This window comes from Phascolarctos cinereus, unplaced genomic scaffold, assembly GCF_003287225.1.
Source record: "Phascolarctos cinereus isolate Bilbo 61053 unplaced genomic scaffold, phaCin_HiC Scaffold_4;HRSCAF=312, whole genome shotgun sequence".
NCBI lineage: Eukaryota > Metazoa > Chordata > Mammalia > Diprotodontia > Phascolarctidae > Phascolarctos > Phascolarctos cinereus.
In genome coordinates, this window is record NW_027555847.1 from 341,580,364 (window position 1) to 341,597,801 (window position 17,438).

At 37.0% G+C, this 17,438-nt stretch overlaps 1 protein-coding gene across 2 annotated transcripts in view; it reads right to left on the reverse strand.

The window, feature by feature from the left end:
• The window catches only part of ITGA2 (integrin subunit alpha 2), a 147,001-nt gene that overhangs the window by 60,501 nt on the left and 69,062 nt on the right, over positions 1–17,438 (reverse strand). For both annotated transcript variants that reach the window (XM_020996873.2, XM_020996863.2), the window contains exons 8-13: positions 16,570–16,720; positions 13,712–13,877; positions 10,261–10,337; positions 8,163–8,301; positions 3,958–4,103; positions 3,093–3,236 (exon numbers count right to left, since the gene is read on the reverse strand). In XM_020996873.2, coding sequence (XP_020852532.1) covers positions 3,093–3,236; positions 3,958–4,103; positions 8,163–8,301; positions 10,261–10,337; positions 13,712–13,877; positions 16,570–16,720 — 823 coding nt within the window. The remainder of the gene's footprint in view (positions 1–3,092; positions 3,237–3,957; positions 4,104–8,162; positions 8,302–10,260; positions 10,338–13,711; positions 13,878–16,569; positions 16,721–17,438) is intronic.

Sequence of the window (17,438 nt, forward strand, 5' to 3'; positions counted from 1 at the left end):
ACTCCAGGCCTGGCGATGTATCCACTGCACCATCTAACTTCCCCAGTAAATACACATAACTAAAAGCTAATTAAGCCTGGCTGACTAAATTATATCAAATATTAATCATGGGAGAAAATATATGATTCCTGGTTTATGAGCTACAGAATTAAAACGATCCCAACTATTCAGGCATTAGCCTCTATTTGTCCACCCCTTGGGGACTCAAACTGTCAGTGTGAGTTGGCATTGGGAGAATAGCCCTACAGCACGTGCTACATATGAATATTAAAAAAAATACATGGTAACTTGCAAAGGGAGAGAACGCTAACAATTAGAGTAAATCCAGAAATGTTTCTCTCAGGTGGCATCTGAGCTAAACCTTGAAGGCAGTTAAAAATTCTAAGAGATGGAGCTAAAGAGGAACCACATTCCAAGTGCGATGAGATAGATGACTGAGAGCAGAGATGGCCAATAGAATAGAACCATGGAGGAACAGCTGGCAGGCCGGTGCTATGGGAGAGTAGGTTTTGAGGAGGGCCTCTTAAGGAGTGTAGAAGGATAGGTTGGAGTCAGATTATGGAGTGAAGTGATTTAAACATCTATATGAAGATTTGTATTTTATCCTTAAGATAAACAGGATGAACTCTTGATGAAGGTCTCTTGAAATTTTTAAGAATTTAAGGTAAATAGAACACATTAATTTAGATTTTCATTTTAAGAGGCAAAGAACAGCACAAATTTTGGCATATTTATCATGCTTAAGATAAAGAGGAATATATGGAATATATTGGAATATAATGGAATATTTGGAATATATGATATATATTGGATAGAATATAAGGAAATAATATTTCATCATAAGAAAGGATGGTTATAAGGAATGTAGTAAAAATAAAGATAGGAAGATTTGTCTGTAAGAGCTAAGTAAGAAAAGCGGGAGGACGATATACTCAATGGCTATAATCACATATGTCAAAGCAACACCAAAAGGCAGCTGAACTCAGATTAATTAAAATGGCAGATCTGGATCACTTACCCTTTTATCCTCTTAGTAGAGAAGTGAGGGACGCCAGGGGTGGAATTAAGGTGCTCTGTCACATGTATGAGTGTGTGTCGGGGGGAAAGAGTGAGGTTGTTGATTAATTTTACTTCACTATTAATCTTTGTTACAAGGGAGGTTTCCATGGGGTTGGGGAAATATATGGAGAAATAAATGTGGTGTAAAAAACAAAAAGCATTAATAAAACTTTTTTTTAAAGTGAAGCTCCTATAGAGTGAAGCATAAAGTTGCCCATTTCTGCCAATTAGATCGTATCATCTTTATGTTATTTATTTATTTATTTCAGGCAATTGGGATTAAGTGACTTGCCCTGGGTCACACAGCTAGTAAGTGGTCTGAGGTCATATTTGAACTCAGGTCCTCCTGACTTGAGGGCTGGTGCTTTTTCCCCTGCGCCACCTAGCTGCCCCGATTGTATCATTCATCTTTGCAAACCCAGTGCCTAGCACTTTCTTTTTTTCTCTTTTTTAATGTTCCAAACCTGTGATTTCATTACTGTGTGCATTTGTGGAGGGCAGGGGACAGGGTATAGGGAGGAGCAGGAGAGAAGCAGGTGGAATAGAGGGGACTTCTCATATGGACATTCCCTCCAAATCAGATCAGCATTTTCTCTGTCATTTACAATCCTAAAGAACTGCCTTGGGCACTGAGAAGTTAAGAAACATTATCCAGTGGTCAACATGCAGTGCATATCAAAAGCAGGATTTGTACCCAGTTCTTCTGGACTCCAAGACTTGCCTTTTACTCACTATACCTTGCTGCTTTTAATAAACATAGGCATTTGTTGAATTAAACTGCCCAGAGAGAGGGATATCTTATAAAAGACATTGTTTGTCTTCTTATTTTGTGACAAGATTGAAAAATGGTTCAAGACTTCATAGTAGGGAAAACAAAACAAAACAAAACACCCCTCTCTCCTTCCCTTTAATGTTTGGCTAGGTTGATCGATCTCTCCCCCCTTTCTTCTCCCCCTCCCCTCTCCTCTGCCCCCTTTCCCTAGCCATAGAAATTAGTTCATTACTGACCTCTGGTAAAGTATCAAGTAATACTTTCTCCTCTAACATGTTGGCAAACAAGAACATAAAGTTTTTGACACAGAATTGTACTTTCTGAAATTCAGAAATTGTGAAAATTCCTAGAAGTAGATGCAGCATTTCTATACATCTCACTTGCTATACTATTTCAGATTGTGTATAGCATTCCCAAAGTTGTATAAATAATTTTAGTGCAAATATGGACACTTGTACTAATCTTAGTCAACTACTTAGGGTGACATTATCAGTTATTTTTCCAGCTCTAAGAGTCTAAGAGCGAAACTGGCATAGATTCACAAAAAAATAAACTACATCCTTCACTTAACAGATTTCAGATTGTCTTTGCACCCCACCCCACTTTCTCTTCTATATCCAATTAATTTTCTAGGTCATCAGTGGACCTATTCTCTTTAATTTTTGTTTTTTTCTTTGACTATACTCAACACCCATCTACTACTTTAGTTCATCAGGGATCATCATATACATGCATTCACTGCATGCAGGCCTGGAATATAACGCCCATGGTTTTCAGGGATCTAGCACACACTACCAAGTTTTATGTGGAAGGACTGGAAGTCCTATGAGCTGGACATATAACGAACTCTTACACCAAGAAATGGAATTTCCTGAAAGACTAATGCAGAATACATCTGGGTTAATATAAAAATTTCCAAAGTGCCTGATGTAACTATTTCTCACTGTAAAATGATGATAATGGGAAAGTAAGAATTAAGGAAAAACAAACTACAGATTGCTGCTGCAACACTTGTATGCAAGTATACCCCCTTTTAGGGAAATGCACTAAGCTAGGCACCATCCATAAAACTAAAAGCAAAATTAAGTTGTGCAAGTTTTTTAAAATACATCTTCACAGCTACATGCTATTGAGTGGATAAAACATAAGCAAAGCAATTACTACTTAGCAGTTAAAGATCTTACCCAGCACAGATGAATTTTCTTTGAATGTTGCTATGTGGAATTAAATCTAATTATTCTTTTTTTTTCTATAGCCTTACCTTTGTGATAGTGAACAGGTAGACCCTTCCTTCCTCTTTCTTAAGGTCATTCATGAACATTGGTGCCCCCACCAAAAGCACATCTGTAATAGTATCTCTATTTACGTCAACAGAACACACCACACTGCCAAAATAGGAGCCAATCTGGAATGAAACACATGGATATTCAGATTCTGACCTTCATATGCTACTTTTACTCATCTATGGATTGAGACGCTTCCTTATCCTAGCACCTTTAAATTCTGGCTATGTGTGCACTATCCCTGCTAATAAGCATCAGGGTGCTGGAAAGGAGATGCCTTGTCTATAAGGCCGTCTAGCATCATTTCTAGTGTGTCCAGATTTACTGTGTTTCTATTCCTAGCTGGAAGCATGAATGCTTGCACTTAAATAACTCCCCATATAGAAAACTGGAACATTTTTAGGCTGGGTTTTAAGAACAACCAAAAAAAAATCTATCCTTAAAATTATAGAAGACATACAACTTTGCAAAAAATTCTTTCATTACTTCCCTCATTTTAACCTCCTGAGATGCAATATTATACAGTGGTTAAAGAACTGTCTTGGAAGTCAGGAAGCTGGTTTCCAACCTCGTATAAGACATTCACTAGCTATGTAACTGTGGGCAAGTTATTTAACCTCTCTGGGTCTCAGTTTCCTAATCTGGAAAACGAGGAGGTTAGAATCAGTGACTCATAAGACGGTATAAAATCTATGATCCCATGACCTGGCAAAGCCCTCCCTCACCCAGGGAATATGACCTTGGTAGTGTCCCTGCTGCTGTCACACTGGTCATGTGTAAACACGAGTCTGTGAAGCCAAAGCACCACAGACTTAGGTCACCAATCAAAATGAGGGGACTTACCTGGTCACCTCTGTGAGACTGAATGATTGTGGCATTACCATCAGCATCAACACTATACATTACTACTTGGCCCGTATAATCTGCCCGGGGAGCACCCGCAACAAAATGGACACTGTTACCATTAGAAATAACTGCAACAGAATATCCTAGGAAAGAAAAAGGGCAAACACTCAGTAAACCCAGCAAAATAAATAGGGCGTTGGGCTAGAGGACAGGCCTCCAAGATTCTTTCCAGTTCTAAATATAAGATCCTATGATTAACTTTGTATATATTTTATGGTTTTATTTACATTAATATTATTTGTTAATAAGATTAATAGTGTAATAATGTTTACAGTAATGTGTTTTTATTATGTATATTTACTTATATGTGCACATGTTGTTTGGCTGTTAGATTATTTCAGGGCAGTGACCCTGATATAGAGATTTTTGTATCTCTAACAGGTAGCATAACACCTAAGATATTGGAACCTACAGTGAGGTTACACTGGGGATAGTCTTGGAACTGGAGTCAGGTAGACCTGTGTTCAAATCCAGCTTCAGATACTAAGCAGCTTTTTGCCCTGGTTGGGCAAGGCACTTAACCTCTGTTTCAATTTCTTCATCTGTGAAACAGGGATATTGATACTATCTACCTCCCAGACAAAATGCAATAATAATTGTAAAGCACTTAGCAAACATTAAAACATTATATAAATGCTAGCTAGCCAAAAGTAGTGAGTAGATACATTTGTTGACTGCAGAATATTTTAAAAGATAATGTATGTGAAGACAATGACAAAGCAAACCATTAGGCATCCAGTTTTGATCAATCATTTAAATTTATTTATCAAAATTGGACAATGTTTAGTTATAGCACAAGGTTACCAGAAGTCTGGACTTTATTGTAGATGGAAAGTTTGCCTCCACATTTTCTAGGTCAAGTTGAAGTTCATTTATTGTCCATCTGGAAGAATTTCCCATCTATCTATGCCTAATAAACCAGACATCCAGATTTGGGCCAAATTGAACTGATTTCAACTTCTCAGCATGCTATCCCCTACCCTGGAAAACGTTCTCTCATCTCTACAAAATTTCATGTCTCTAATCTTCGTAAAAACTGGTTCCTTTCCTGATAAACTCTACGCTCTCATGTTATTTGCATGTTAATTGTAAAATATATTCCTTCCTTCTCTGAACCTGCATTTATAGGCTTTCTATGTGTTCCTAGGCAAGTTCATTAATATGCCTTGTTTGCATAATGGATGCATTATCATTGACAGACAGGTGGTTTTAAAGCAAAACTAACAAGTAATGACTTCTGGAAATTTCTTCCAGTCTTAGGAGTCTATGAAATTGACTTAACATGAAGTAAAAGAGTGAGACTGAATGGACTTAAAATGAATCTCCCCCAAACTGTGAGACACTAGAAAAGGTTGTTGGTGAGGGGAAGGGAAGGGTAGTAGTACAGAGATAGAAGATTTTTGGATTCATCTTCCTAGAATGGTATCTGTGCAGATAGATTGGGTGATCTGTGCCAGGAACTCACTGCACTGAAAGTTAGGAACTCCATTAGAAAGAACCTGGCATCTACTAATTTTTCAGTAAAATGAACATGATAGAATTCCCCCAACTGGCACTTTGACTTGAATTCCCGCATAACCAAAAGCTTATGATTTTACAACAAGCAATTAAAGATGCTTAGAATTGTGTCAGGTGTCTGAGAGAAAAACAAATAGTATATGACCTCCATTCACTAAGTAACGTATATGTGTGTGTGTGTGTGTGTGTGTGTGTGTGCATGTGTGTGTGTGTATGTATGAGAGAGAGAGAGAAAGCCAGAGAGAGACAGAGAGAAAGAGAGACAGATAGGCAGACAGACACTGAGAGACAGAGAGAAACAGAGAGAGAGACACAGAGAGACAGACAGAGAGACAGAGACAGACAGACAGAGAGATGAATAAACATCAGGTATCAAAAAGGAAAACACTTATAAAAGGCATTTCAAACAGGAGAAATAAAAAATGAAGAGCCAGGAAATTGCATGGTATAGCGGAATGAACGCTGTCTCTTGAGTCAGAGAACCTGGGTTCATATCCTACTTCTGGCACTTACTACATGTGGGCAAAGCCACATAATCTCCTCACTCCTATTAACCTATAAAATGAGGCAGTTCAACTAGATGACCCCTGAAGTATGTCTCCCCTCCCCTCTCTCTCCAGTTGTAGGTCCACATGCCCATGAAATGACTCTGATATACATATTATAAGGAAAACAAAAGAATTCTTATAGGCAAAAAAGATTTTGTTGAGACCAGGGGGAATGTTCCAGATACCATGCATATTTTAAGTATCCAAAAATCATGACTAATTTCCTAAGGGTAATTTGTACTAAACAATAGATTACTAGGAAAAGAATAAAGTCTAGGTGAGGATTTGTTCACAATGAATATTTACAATAAGAAGAAATGTGTCAAATAATTTTTAAAAAAGTAAAAATCTTATCACAACAATCCAAAGGGATACACGCAAATAGATTAAAAGAAGCTTCATCTAAACACAGAGTCCTGGGGAGCTAAATTCTTGCCAGATGACAATCAAGAAAAGGTAGCTCTAATGGGTTTGGGAGCACTCATTACCTGACCATGAGGATGTTTGTACTAGGTAGTGGAAGGCTGCCAAGAAAGTCTGCCAGAAATTTTCTGGACTCACAGTACCAAGAACACACTCACTGGGTAGACACCACTAGAGAAGGTTGTTTAGGAAGATGGAATTGACTAGGTGTCTTTCAGCACTTACCTTAGAAGCTTCTGGCTGAGACCACAGAAAAAAGTAGGTCATATATGGGTATAAAATGAATACATTAAAAGGGAGGAATAGGTCCTTCCACCTCAGGTCCTCTAATATGAACACCCATGGGGGCAAAAAGCACAAGAACTCCATGACATTATATGGATATTACCCACTCTAATCATTGCCAGGGATGATTTCTTCCATCTTAGGAGGTGAAAAGCAACAATACACTCACGATCCTAATGTTCCAGCAGCTCCTGAAAGTTTTGGGGTCCTATAACAATATTCCAGGGCAGCTAGGTGGCTCAGTGGATAGAGCACCAGGCCTGGAGTAAGGAAGACCTGAGTTCCAATCTGGCCTTAGATGCTATATGACCCTGGGCAAGTCACTTAACCCTATTTGCCTCAGTTTCCTCATCTGTAAAATGAGCTAGAGAAGACAACAGCAAACCACTCCAGCATCTCTGCCAAAAAAAAAACACAAAATGGGCTGACAAAGAGTTAGACATGACTGAAAACAACTGAAAATGACAAGACAATATTCTATCATCTTATAGTGAGGTACAATCTGAAAGTCTGGAAGACCTAGGTTCATAGTTTCTCATAGACTGGTTGTATTTAACCAGGGGTGTTGTGAGGCTCAAATGAATGCATGTAAAGTACTTTACAAACTTTAAGGTGTTACATATATGTCTATCATTATTATTATTATTAGTCTATAGTTACCAGGCCTCTATTTTGGTGATAACTTCATTCAGGAGAGCTTTCTGCACTCCTGATAAGCTTGAGCAAGGTTTATAGAGCAATACAGGGGTGTGCTAGTAAACATTTAACCACTGGGCTCTCTGGGGGATTATGCAATTTATTTTAAGTTTAATCTGCAATCAATCTGCACCAGACAATCAACAAAAATAAATTAAGCCCTGTTTTGTAGTGATTTTCTGAGGTGTAAATGCTCACACTGAAAAGTGAATCATCTGATCCCAAGCCAGTTAGAGCAGACTATAGCACACACCTGTGTGTGATCTGAGTAAATTAATTAACCTCTCTTGGTACACTATGCAAATGTTTTAGATTCTAAATTGCAGAATAGTTGTCAATTTGCATTTGTGGAGGAAGTCTCCTCACTAGGATTTCAAATGGATTGACTGCCTCCCCAACAGTATGCCCCATTCCTTCAAATTGTTTATAATCTAATGTATAAAGCCAAACTGTTAGATAAGAGATGCATAGATAAATACAGTGATCAAAAGTAAAGTTGACAAATCATTGGAGATTGTTATTATGTGGGCCAATGAGTTAATTTAGGAAAAGTTTTGTGGAAGAGTAAGTCAAAATGGTGGAACAGTTAGCAGGTGAACTAGCTAAGGGTAACAAGAAAACAATTTCACGATACTTTTAGATTTCCTGGGGCCAAATAATTCTATATCTTACCTAAATATGAACTGTGGTTTCTGTCTTGCAGAACTTTTTCAAAGGCTTGTCTGGGGAAGATGGAATATCCATGGGGTGTCTGCTGGACTACTGTTCCACTCCAGGCATATGCCCCTACTGCACCCAGTGCCAGAGCACCCTTTAAATGATTGTAAAATGAAGATTAATAATAAAGTTCACTTATAAAACACAGGTTAGGTGAATCATTAAGCTAAACTATGTCTGAATTCAACAGAAAATGTTTAACATAATAACATCCCACATAAGGTCATGGTTACATAGTCAGTGGAATGTCTTTGTAACATTTGTGTTGGAAAACAAGCCTAAACATTCTTGTTAAAGGTAAGCCAAGTTATGTGAAACTTTTAGTATACATGAACAAGTTTTAGGGAACAGGTCAGACCTATTATATAAGTAAGTTCACAATAATAAGCTATTTTCTAAGGGGACACTCCCTCCATTCACCAAGGATTTGTTCCAACATTCCCCAGGAATACAGAATTCTGCAAATATAGAATCCTCATGAATAAGGTGGGTGGGGAGGCTGGATGTTAAGTCTTAGTTCTCACATAAAAAAAAAAGCATGTTGTGAGACAACCTCACAAAATGAAGTGTAGTTGGTAAAGAGGGCAAAGATATGATGGTCTTACTACCTCACCTATCTCCCAAGTAGATCATTTTCTTAACTGGTATTTGACTTAACTATCATGCCAATACTTCTTCCCAGCAGACTTTTATTAAATGAAGCTACCAAAGATACCTCCAGCTGTGATGTTCTACCTAATAAATACACAAATCATGGGTCATGAGGAGAGGACTTAGGTTGTCATGTACACACTGTCAATTTTCCAATCTATGAATTTATAATCATCAAATGGGGAAGTCTTTACATACCTTGTTTTAAAGCTTACCATCTCTAATTTTAACCTTAACAATAAACATAAAATCTAGAAATATATTATTTTTACTCCCAAACTCAAGTTAACTCCAAGTGATAACTAGGAAACCCAGTCGTACCATTCTAAGGGAGTAAGCTAGAGTGAGAGGGTGGTAGGATGAGATGGGTTTAAAGAATTGCTGGCCCATGCTTCCTTCAGAAAGAACTGTTGTTTTGGGGCAGCTAGGTGGCGCAGTGGATAGAGCACTGGCCCTGGATTCAGGAGTTCCTGAGTTCAAATCTGGCCTCAGACACATAACACTATCTGTGTGATCCTGGACAAGTCACTTAACCTCACTGCCTAGCCACCTCCCCCCAAAAAAAACCCTGTTGTTTTGACCCTTGTGAGTGTTTCATGCCATAGACATTATGCAGTAGATCCTGTTACTTTCCCCTTCCTCACTTCCCCTTCCCCCAGCCCCATCTAACTGGAACAGAGAGGACGTGAATAAGCTAAGTATCCAACAGCAATTCCCTAGGCCAAATACTGCAGTGCCAAGACCTAAGTAGGGAGAGTTATGTCTAGCTTGCTGAATTCTTTCAAAGGTTTATCAAAGGAAGGGCCTCACATACTGATGAGAATGAAATATTGAGGCAGAGCTGAGCAAAGAGAAAGGAACAACTGGGGAGCCTTTTGGCTCTAAGATCAGCACTACCAGCCTGAGCAGGCTTCAATTTGTTTTTAACTCTTGGCCTTTACGAACTCATTTCTACTTTATGCCTTAGAAAAACACTACAGAGCTCAGAACTTGATGACAGGGATAGCTGGACTTTATGTTTTTAATACATTTTCCAAATTATTTATTAGGTGATCCTGATTTCTATTTCATAAGAAATTCTAATTACTTGAATGAGAAATGATATGAATGCTCCAAAGTGCTTGAGAGATTTTCACATATATAAATAATCATATTGTTTTTTCACATCAAGTCCTTGTGATGGGGGGGGAGGAAGCTATTGTCACATTCCACCTTTGATAGGTGGCAACAGAGCAAGCTGATTAAAAAGATTTTATCCAGAAATCAGAATTCCCTACTCATAAACTTCCATCACTGTGGATTGGTGCAGCCATTGTCAGAATGATAAAGCTCTCTATCAATTTTTAACCAAAAACAAACCAACCAGAAGAGTTTGATGACAGAGGTCTTTGAATATACTTACATTTTGAGGAGAGTAATCTGCACTGAACCCCACTTGTGACATTTCCATTTGAAAGTTATCACCTCCTTGAACAGTACCTGCAAAATTAATATTTTTTTAAATTGATATTTATGTCATCAATTTGGAGGGCAACTTATAATGGGGGGGGGAAGGAGAGGGAGAACCGGTATTTTCATCAGGATAAAGAACTTAAATGCGAAAATTCCTTCCACCAGTGCAAAAAAGCAACCAGTCTGTTGCCTGGAGCACTGAGAGAATGAACAATTTGCCAAGGATCATACAGCACATTTGTGTCAGGGGCAGGACTTGAACCCAGGGCTTCCTGACTCCAAAGTCTGACTCTTTCCACTTCATTAAGCCATATTACCTTGCTTAAGTTTTATATTCACGAAAAAGACATGAGAAATTTCTAGATTTTTGAATCAGTAAGATAATTGAAATCCCCTATTAGAATAGAAGAAAAAGAGATCTTTGAATTCCAAAGTGTTTTTGGAGATTCATAAATATTGATTTAGCATTGCTAAATTTCTTGGATCAAGAATGAAGTTCTCATTAGTTTCAAAGGGAACTCAAGTAAGATGAAGAATGATGAAAAGCAAAGTCATGATTTTTGTCATTCATCACTTTAGTATGTGGGTGGGAAAGATCAAAATTTTCAGCTGTAGAATACTGTTTGTTTAATCATTTTTTCTAATCATCTCTGACTCTTCACAACCCCATTTGGAGTTTTCTTGGCAAAGATGCTGGAGTGGTTTGCCATCTTTTTCTCCAGATCATTTTACAGATGAGGAAACTGAGGCAAACAGGGTTAAGTGACTTGTTTAGGGTCACACAGCTAGTGAGTGTCTAAGGCCAAATTTGAATTCAGGAAGATGAGTCTTCCTAACTCCAGGCCCAGGCCCCTGTGCACTATGATGCCACCTAGCTTCCCATTAATGGTAAATGTTAATACATTGTTAAAGCTGAATAAGTTATTAAAGCTCAAAACTGAATTAAGATTTTTGAGACACCCTTTATATGGGGTTGGTCAGCTAGTATCTTTATTTGTAACTCTAAAAGCTGCTAAGAGGTGCTTGGGGTTAAACATTAGAAACTGGGATTCAAGTTCATGCCAATCTACCAATTCAGAAATATCTACCCACAAACTGTCATTAATAACACAATACTACATCAATGCTGGTTCTTCATGCATCATGATCAATAACAGTTTCCATAAGCTTTGGACATGGATTTAAGTAGACCAATGAATTCATCTATGCGAGTACTTGCTCTAAAAGTGCATACTGAAACCTACACATTCATTCTTTGAAACCTCTGTCCATGTTCAATCAACTCAGTATACTAGAGGATTCCTTCTCTATCTCCTATGGGCAGCAATGTAACATCTGTATGTTATTCCTTCATCTCACTATGTAGATGGCATACCTTCTCTTATCACCATATATTTTCTGGAACTTAAATTTAAGCCACTTCTTGTACACAAGTCATTACTGTTGCACTCATTATGTCTATCATACATTTCTTCATTGATCTTTGGGTCAGCTACAATTTAGATTCTTTTGGAGTATTTGGTATTAGAATTCTTTAGAGTAAAATTCACATTTGTATAGCATCACTGAAAGAATAGTAGTGTTTAAAATATGGATTTCTCTTTTAGGGAGCAATTTGGGAATCACTGAAAATGTTAAGTCATACCCCAAATGCGATCCAGCTTCTTCAATTCTGGGCTCAGTTTACTGTCAATATGCAAGGCTTGAAAATAAGATCTATGTTCTGAAAGACTTAGTGGGATGACTATCTACCTGTACCTTATAATCTGGACAAAGTCATTCTTCATCCATTTACTTTTCCCTATGTGGACTGTTGGCCAACTCTTGTAAGTTGTTTTCTAGCTAGTTAAGGAGTCTGTGTAGTATTCTGGGACTTGACACAATCAGCATAACTTCTGCAAGCAGAACACATGAAGGAATTCACTACTTAAAAGATATCCCTCTTTCCTTGAGCCTCTACTCAGGACCTTTTCTGAGGCAAAGATGAACATCTTTGGAGAGCATATGTGTCTCTGTTTTATGCTTCAATTGATGATGATAATCAGAGAATCAATACATGAAGTGCAGTGCACTTCACTGCATTACTCCTATAGCTTGTAGTACTAAGGAATCTTGTTTGATTTTAACATACATGGGAGGCACCTGGTAAGAGGAGAACCTTAATGCATTGTGCCCTACCAAGTCAAATGCTTTGTTATAATCAATGAACAAAAAATAGCAGAATCCTATATAGTTTACATCCTTTAGGCAATTGTGTGCTAGTAAAGATGTGGTCTGCTGTAAGAAATTATATGTGAAAACCTACCTGTTCTTTTCTCATATTTTCAGTAAATATATTTTTGAATGAGGGATAGATTAATCTTATAAAGATTTTATAGAGATGAGAAAATGGCCTTTGGGAAAAAAAATCTTTGAGTGCCATTCTAAAACAATCAACTTGCCTTTGTCACATATCTTATCACAATCCATTATTTTATCTAAAATATGTCAAACTCCATAATAAAATATACTGCCTACAATAGGAAGCAATTTATATAGTATGAGTCTAATTAATTCCTGATTATGTAAATTTATGGTAGATAGAAGAGAACAGTGCCACAGAAAGCCCACACATGCAAATAATCCCTAAATCATTTCTATGTATCTTTGGAATTTATCTTGGGATTGTCATCTCCATCATCTCAAAAGACTTAACACTGGCCTAGAGAGGCAGAAGGAGTTGTCTTTTTACATAAAGATAGATGGCCTAATGGTTAGAGTAGTAGACTGGAAATCAGGTTTTTTTGTTTGTTTTTGTTCTTTTGGGTTTTTTTTTGGGGGGGGAGTGAGGATCAGGTGAGATATTATGTATAAAGTGCTTTGTGCCATATAAATGTTAGTTATTATGATTGTCATTGACACTCTGTTATTTAGAATTTGGCAGCTAAGTGGTTGAGAGGGCTAGTCCTGGAGTAAGGAAAACCTGAGTTCAAATCTGACCTCAGATACTTACTAGCTGTGTGACCCTGGGCAAGTTACTTAACCCTGTTTGTCTCAGTTTCCTCATCTGTAAAATGAGGTAGAGAAGTAAATGCATCTTTGCAAAGAAAACCCCAAATGGGGTCACAAGGAGTAGGACATGGCTGAAAGATGTCTAAGCAAAACTAAATAATTTAGAATTTGCTGTGGATAAATATGAAATTAAGAGCTGATTGTAGGAAATTATATGGATTTCATTTGCCCCTCCATGTACTTTCTAGGGGGCTTCAAAAATAACCATAGAAAAGAACCTTATAAAAAAAAGAACCTTAGTGTCATGCTCTAATTACCACTGATTTGAATGTCTTTATTGCCTGAAACTTAGAATGGATATATTTAACCATGAAATTGTACGGAGAAGATATTTGGAAACATCACCATACCTTCAATGCTGAAAATACGCTCTCCCAATGTCCCAGCCTTTTCCAAGAGTGCATCTTCATCAGAAACATTGAAAAAATATCTCTCTGTTGGAGTACTAGCAATTGCTTTGATCTCTTTTATTAAATTTTTTGTGTCAAGTGCATTTCTATTTAAGTATCCAAGCACCTAGATAAAAGTTTGAGGGAAAAAGAAAAAGTGGTGATCTCCGAATTCCAACTGTCCTCTACAAACATCCAGAGCAACCTGTGAACTTTTTTGACATCTCTCAATAAACAAGTGAATCAAAGCACATCTCTAGCTCCACCCTCTGCCCCTTTGACAGTAATGAAACTTGGGAAACAGCAAAAATATCTCTTCACAGCACTTTGGCAGATGAGTGAGCTGTTCTTTGGTTTTACTGTCTGTGCTTTCCAATGTTAAACAAGAGAGCTCTTGGTTCTCAAACTACAGAATGAATAGAGCAGTTTTATGTTTATTAAGTAACCATGGCTGCTTCTTTACTTGAAAGGCTTAAAGTACTTTACACACATTAGTTCTCAAAAGGGAAATTGTAAGTGAAGGGCAAGAATTATTACCCCCACTTTGCAAATTTGGAAAACAAGGCAAAGAGAAGACCATTTATTTGTACACAATCAATAAACCAAATAAATGGATGCTTTTAAACTAAGCAAAGTCTCATGGTCCTTTACCAAAATGGACATTAAGATATTCAAAGCACTTATATAATTACCAAATATGAAAGCATAAGGTAAAACTAGGGTAAAAGGATGAACCATATGATGATGAATGAAACGAAAAAATTAGACTTAACTTGGCATATCTATCTTCCATAACCATATGCACATAAATAAGCATAAAGCCAAGAGTGTCCTGTCCCCTTTCCCTTACTCCAAACTCTTCCAAAGTGGTTTATAAGCAATGTAAACACATGGTTTTCCATCTCCTATCTCCATGCCATTGAAATTGTCATCTCCCATGGCTATAATGCACTCTCTCCTCATCTTTTTGCCTCATAGAATCCTATCTACCTTCGGGACTCAGCTGAACCACTACTTTCCACAAAATGTCTTTCCTGATCCCTGAAAGTTTGAGTGTTCTACATACTTAACTACGTTGCATTTAACTACCTTACAATTACAAGGCAGCTAGGTGGTACAGTGGATAGAGTGCCAGACCTGGAGTCAAGGAGACTCTTTGTGAATTTAAATCTAGCTTCAGATACTTATTAGTTGTGTGCCGCTGGGCAAGTACTTAAAACTCTCTGCCTCGTTTTCTTCCTCTATAAAATGAGATGGAGAAGCAGATGGCAAACCACTCCATTACTTTGCCAAGAAAACCCCAAATGGGGTCATGAAGAGTTGGACATGACCAAACAACAACAATACCTTCACCTTACAATTATTTTGTGTTATTGACTGACAGATTGACTGAATATCCAGATGGTCCTCTATTTCAAATACCTGGCTTAAAAATGACTAGAGCTTGTGCTCATTTCCAGTTGCTACAGCCCTCACCAAGCCCCTTCCTTGTCAAAGCCTTGTACTCACCCTGTATAGCCTGGGCAGTCTCCCCCATGCCCTCACTGGAGCTCTCCTATTAGGAGGGAGAACAACAAAGGAAGCCCAAATACATATTCCCATAGGAACAATATTAAAAGATATGGTTTGGTTCTCTTACTATTTAATTTCCATTGTATTATAGATTAACTAGGGAAAATACATCCTCTCATACTAACATTGTTTCTAAGGAAAAATATATTCCAAGCTTCAAATAAAAAACTTCCATGATTGTCATCATGCTTTATGATTGCTTATAGCAGTCTTCTTTAAGAAGCAATTTAAAAATTAAATATAATATTTTGTATTTCCCCAATTACATGTTTAAAACAACTTTTTAACATCTTTTTAAAAAGTTTTGAGTTCCAAATTCTATCTCTCCCTTCCTCTCCTTCCCCCTCCCTGAGACGGCAAGCAATTCAATATAGGTTATACATGTGCAATCATGTAAAACTTTTACATATTAATCATTTTGTACAAGAAGACTCAAGTAAAAAGGAAGAAAGAAAGGATAGCATGGTTCATTCCATATTTAATCCATATCAGTTCTTTCTCTGGACGTGGATAGCATGCTTTATCATTAGTCCTTTGGGAATGTCTTGGATCATATTTGAGAATAACTAAGTCATTCACAGTTCTTCATTGTACAATATCACTGTTACTGTGTACAATGTTCTCCTGGTTTTGCTCACTTTACTTTGTATCAATTCATGTAAGTCTTTGCAGTTTTTTCTGAAATCATCCTGCCTGCCATTTTTAATAGCATAATAATATTCCATCACAATCATAGCCATTCCTCAATTAATTCTTAGCCTCAATCTCCAATTCTTAGCCACCACAAAAAAAAGCTTCTATAAATATTTTTGTACAAATAGATCCTTTTCCCTTTTTTATGTCTTTGGGATATAGACCTAGCAGTGACATTGCCAAAGGTATGCACAGTTTTATAGCCCTTTGGGCATAGTTCCAAATTGCTCTCCACAATGGTTGGATCAGTTCACAAATAAGGAGCATTTTTTTTTAAGGAAGAATGTGAAGAAGGTCTAATCCTACACATTGATGTTGAAAAAAACATCAATGAGTAGAAGGGACCATGAAGGTTTTAATGTTTATTCAATGTTGCTGGGACAGAAAGACTTTTGAATAAAACTCTGTTGATCCTGTGAACAAGCATGTTGAAATACTGGTGATTTTTCTAAAAAGAATTAAGAATCAACTACAATGTTCAACAATTCGGTGAAAGTAAAAGAGAATCATAAAATTTTAGAGTTGAATAGGGCATTTAAAAAAAAATTACTTACTGCTATGCCGAATCTAAGTATGTTGTCGTCATTGCATTGACCAATAACTTTTTTCAACATTGAGCCATCATGAGATTCACCATCTGTCACAACCACCATAACTTTGGTAGCACTAGGTCGTCCACCAGAGGCTTCAGAATAAGCAAAATCTCTGGAACCATCAAAACATGAAAAAAGTTAGGCAAAAAGAGATCTAGTATGTAGCCCTGTAGTTTAACCATGAATATATTACTGGATTCTTAGCATACAAACATCTTGAAGCATGATAGCCTTTTCTTTCCAATAGCATTACTGTATGCCCGTGTGTTTTTTGTAAGTATGTGTAGAAAAGTGAAAAAATAGATTATTTTCATAAGTTATTGCTTTTCCTGGACAGTATGGCAGAGTGGAAAGAGCATTGGCCTAGAAGTCAGGAGATCTGGGTTCAAATCTGCCTTTGACATTAGCTATTTGACAATGAACAAATTACTTAAAAGTCTCTGAGCCTCAGTTTCCACATCTGTAAAATGAATATAACACTTGTACTGCCTCTCTCAAGGAGATGTTGTATTTTGTGAACTTTAAAGTGCTATATAAGTGTGAACAATCATTAAACTCACTTATTAAAATACTAATATTATTTTATAATCGTAATCTTTTACAAATGCCAATAAGTTAATTTACACTCATGATAAGGTAAAAAAAACACATTTTCACACAAGATTCCTTAGAATTTTCTTACAAGTAGTATTAGTTTTTAAAAATAAAAAAATATTTATTTTACACTGGATAACTAGTTAAAAGCAACACATATTAAAGATTTTCCAGTGATTAATCTTTCTTATTGATGAAAAAAATCATGTTTCTAATTACAAATGTCAGAAATGACC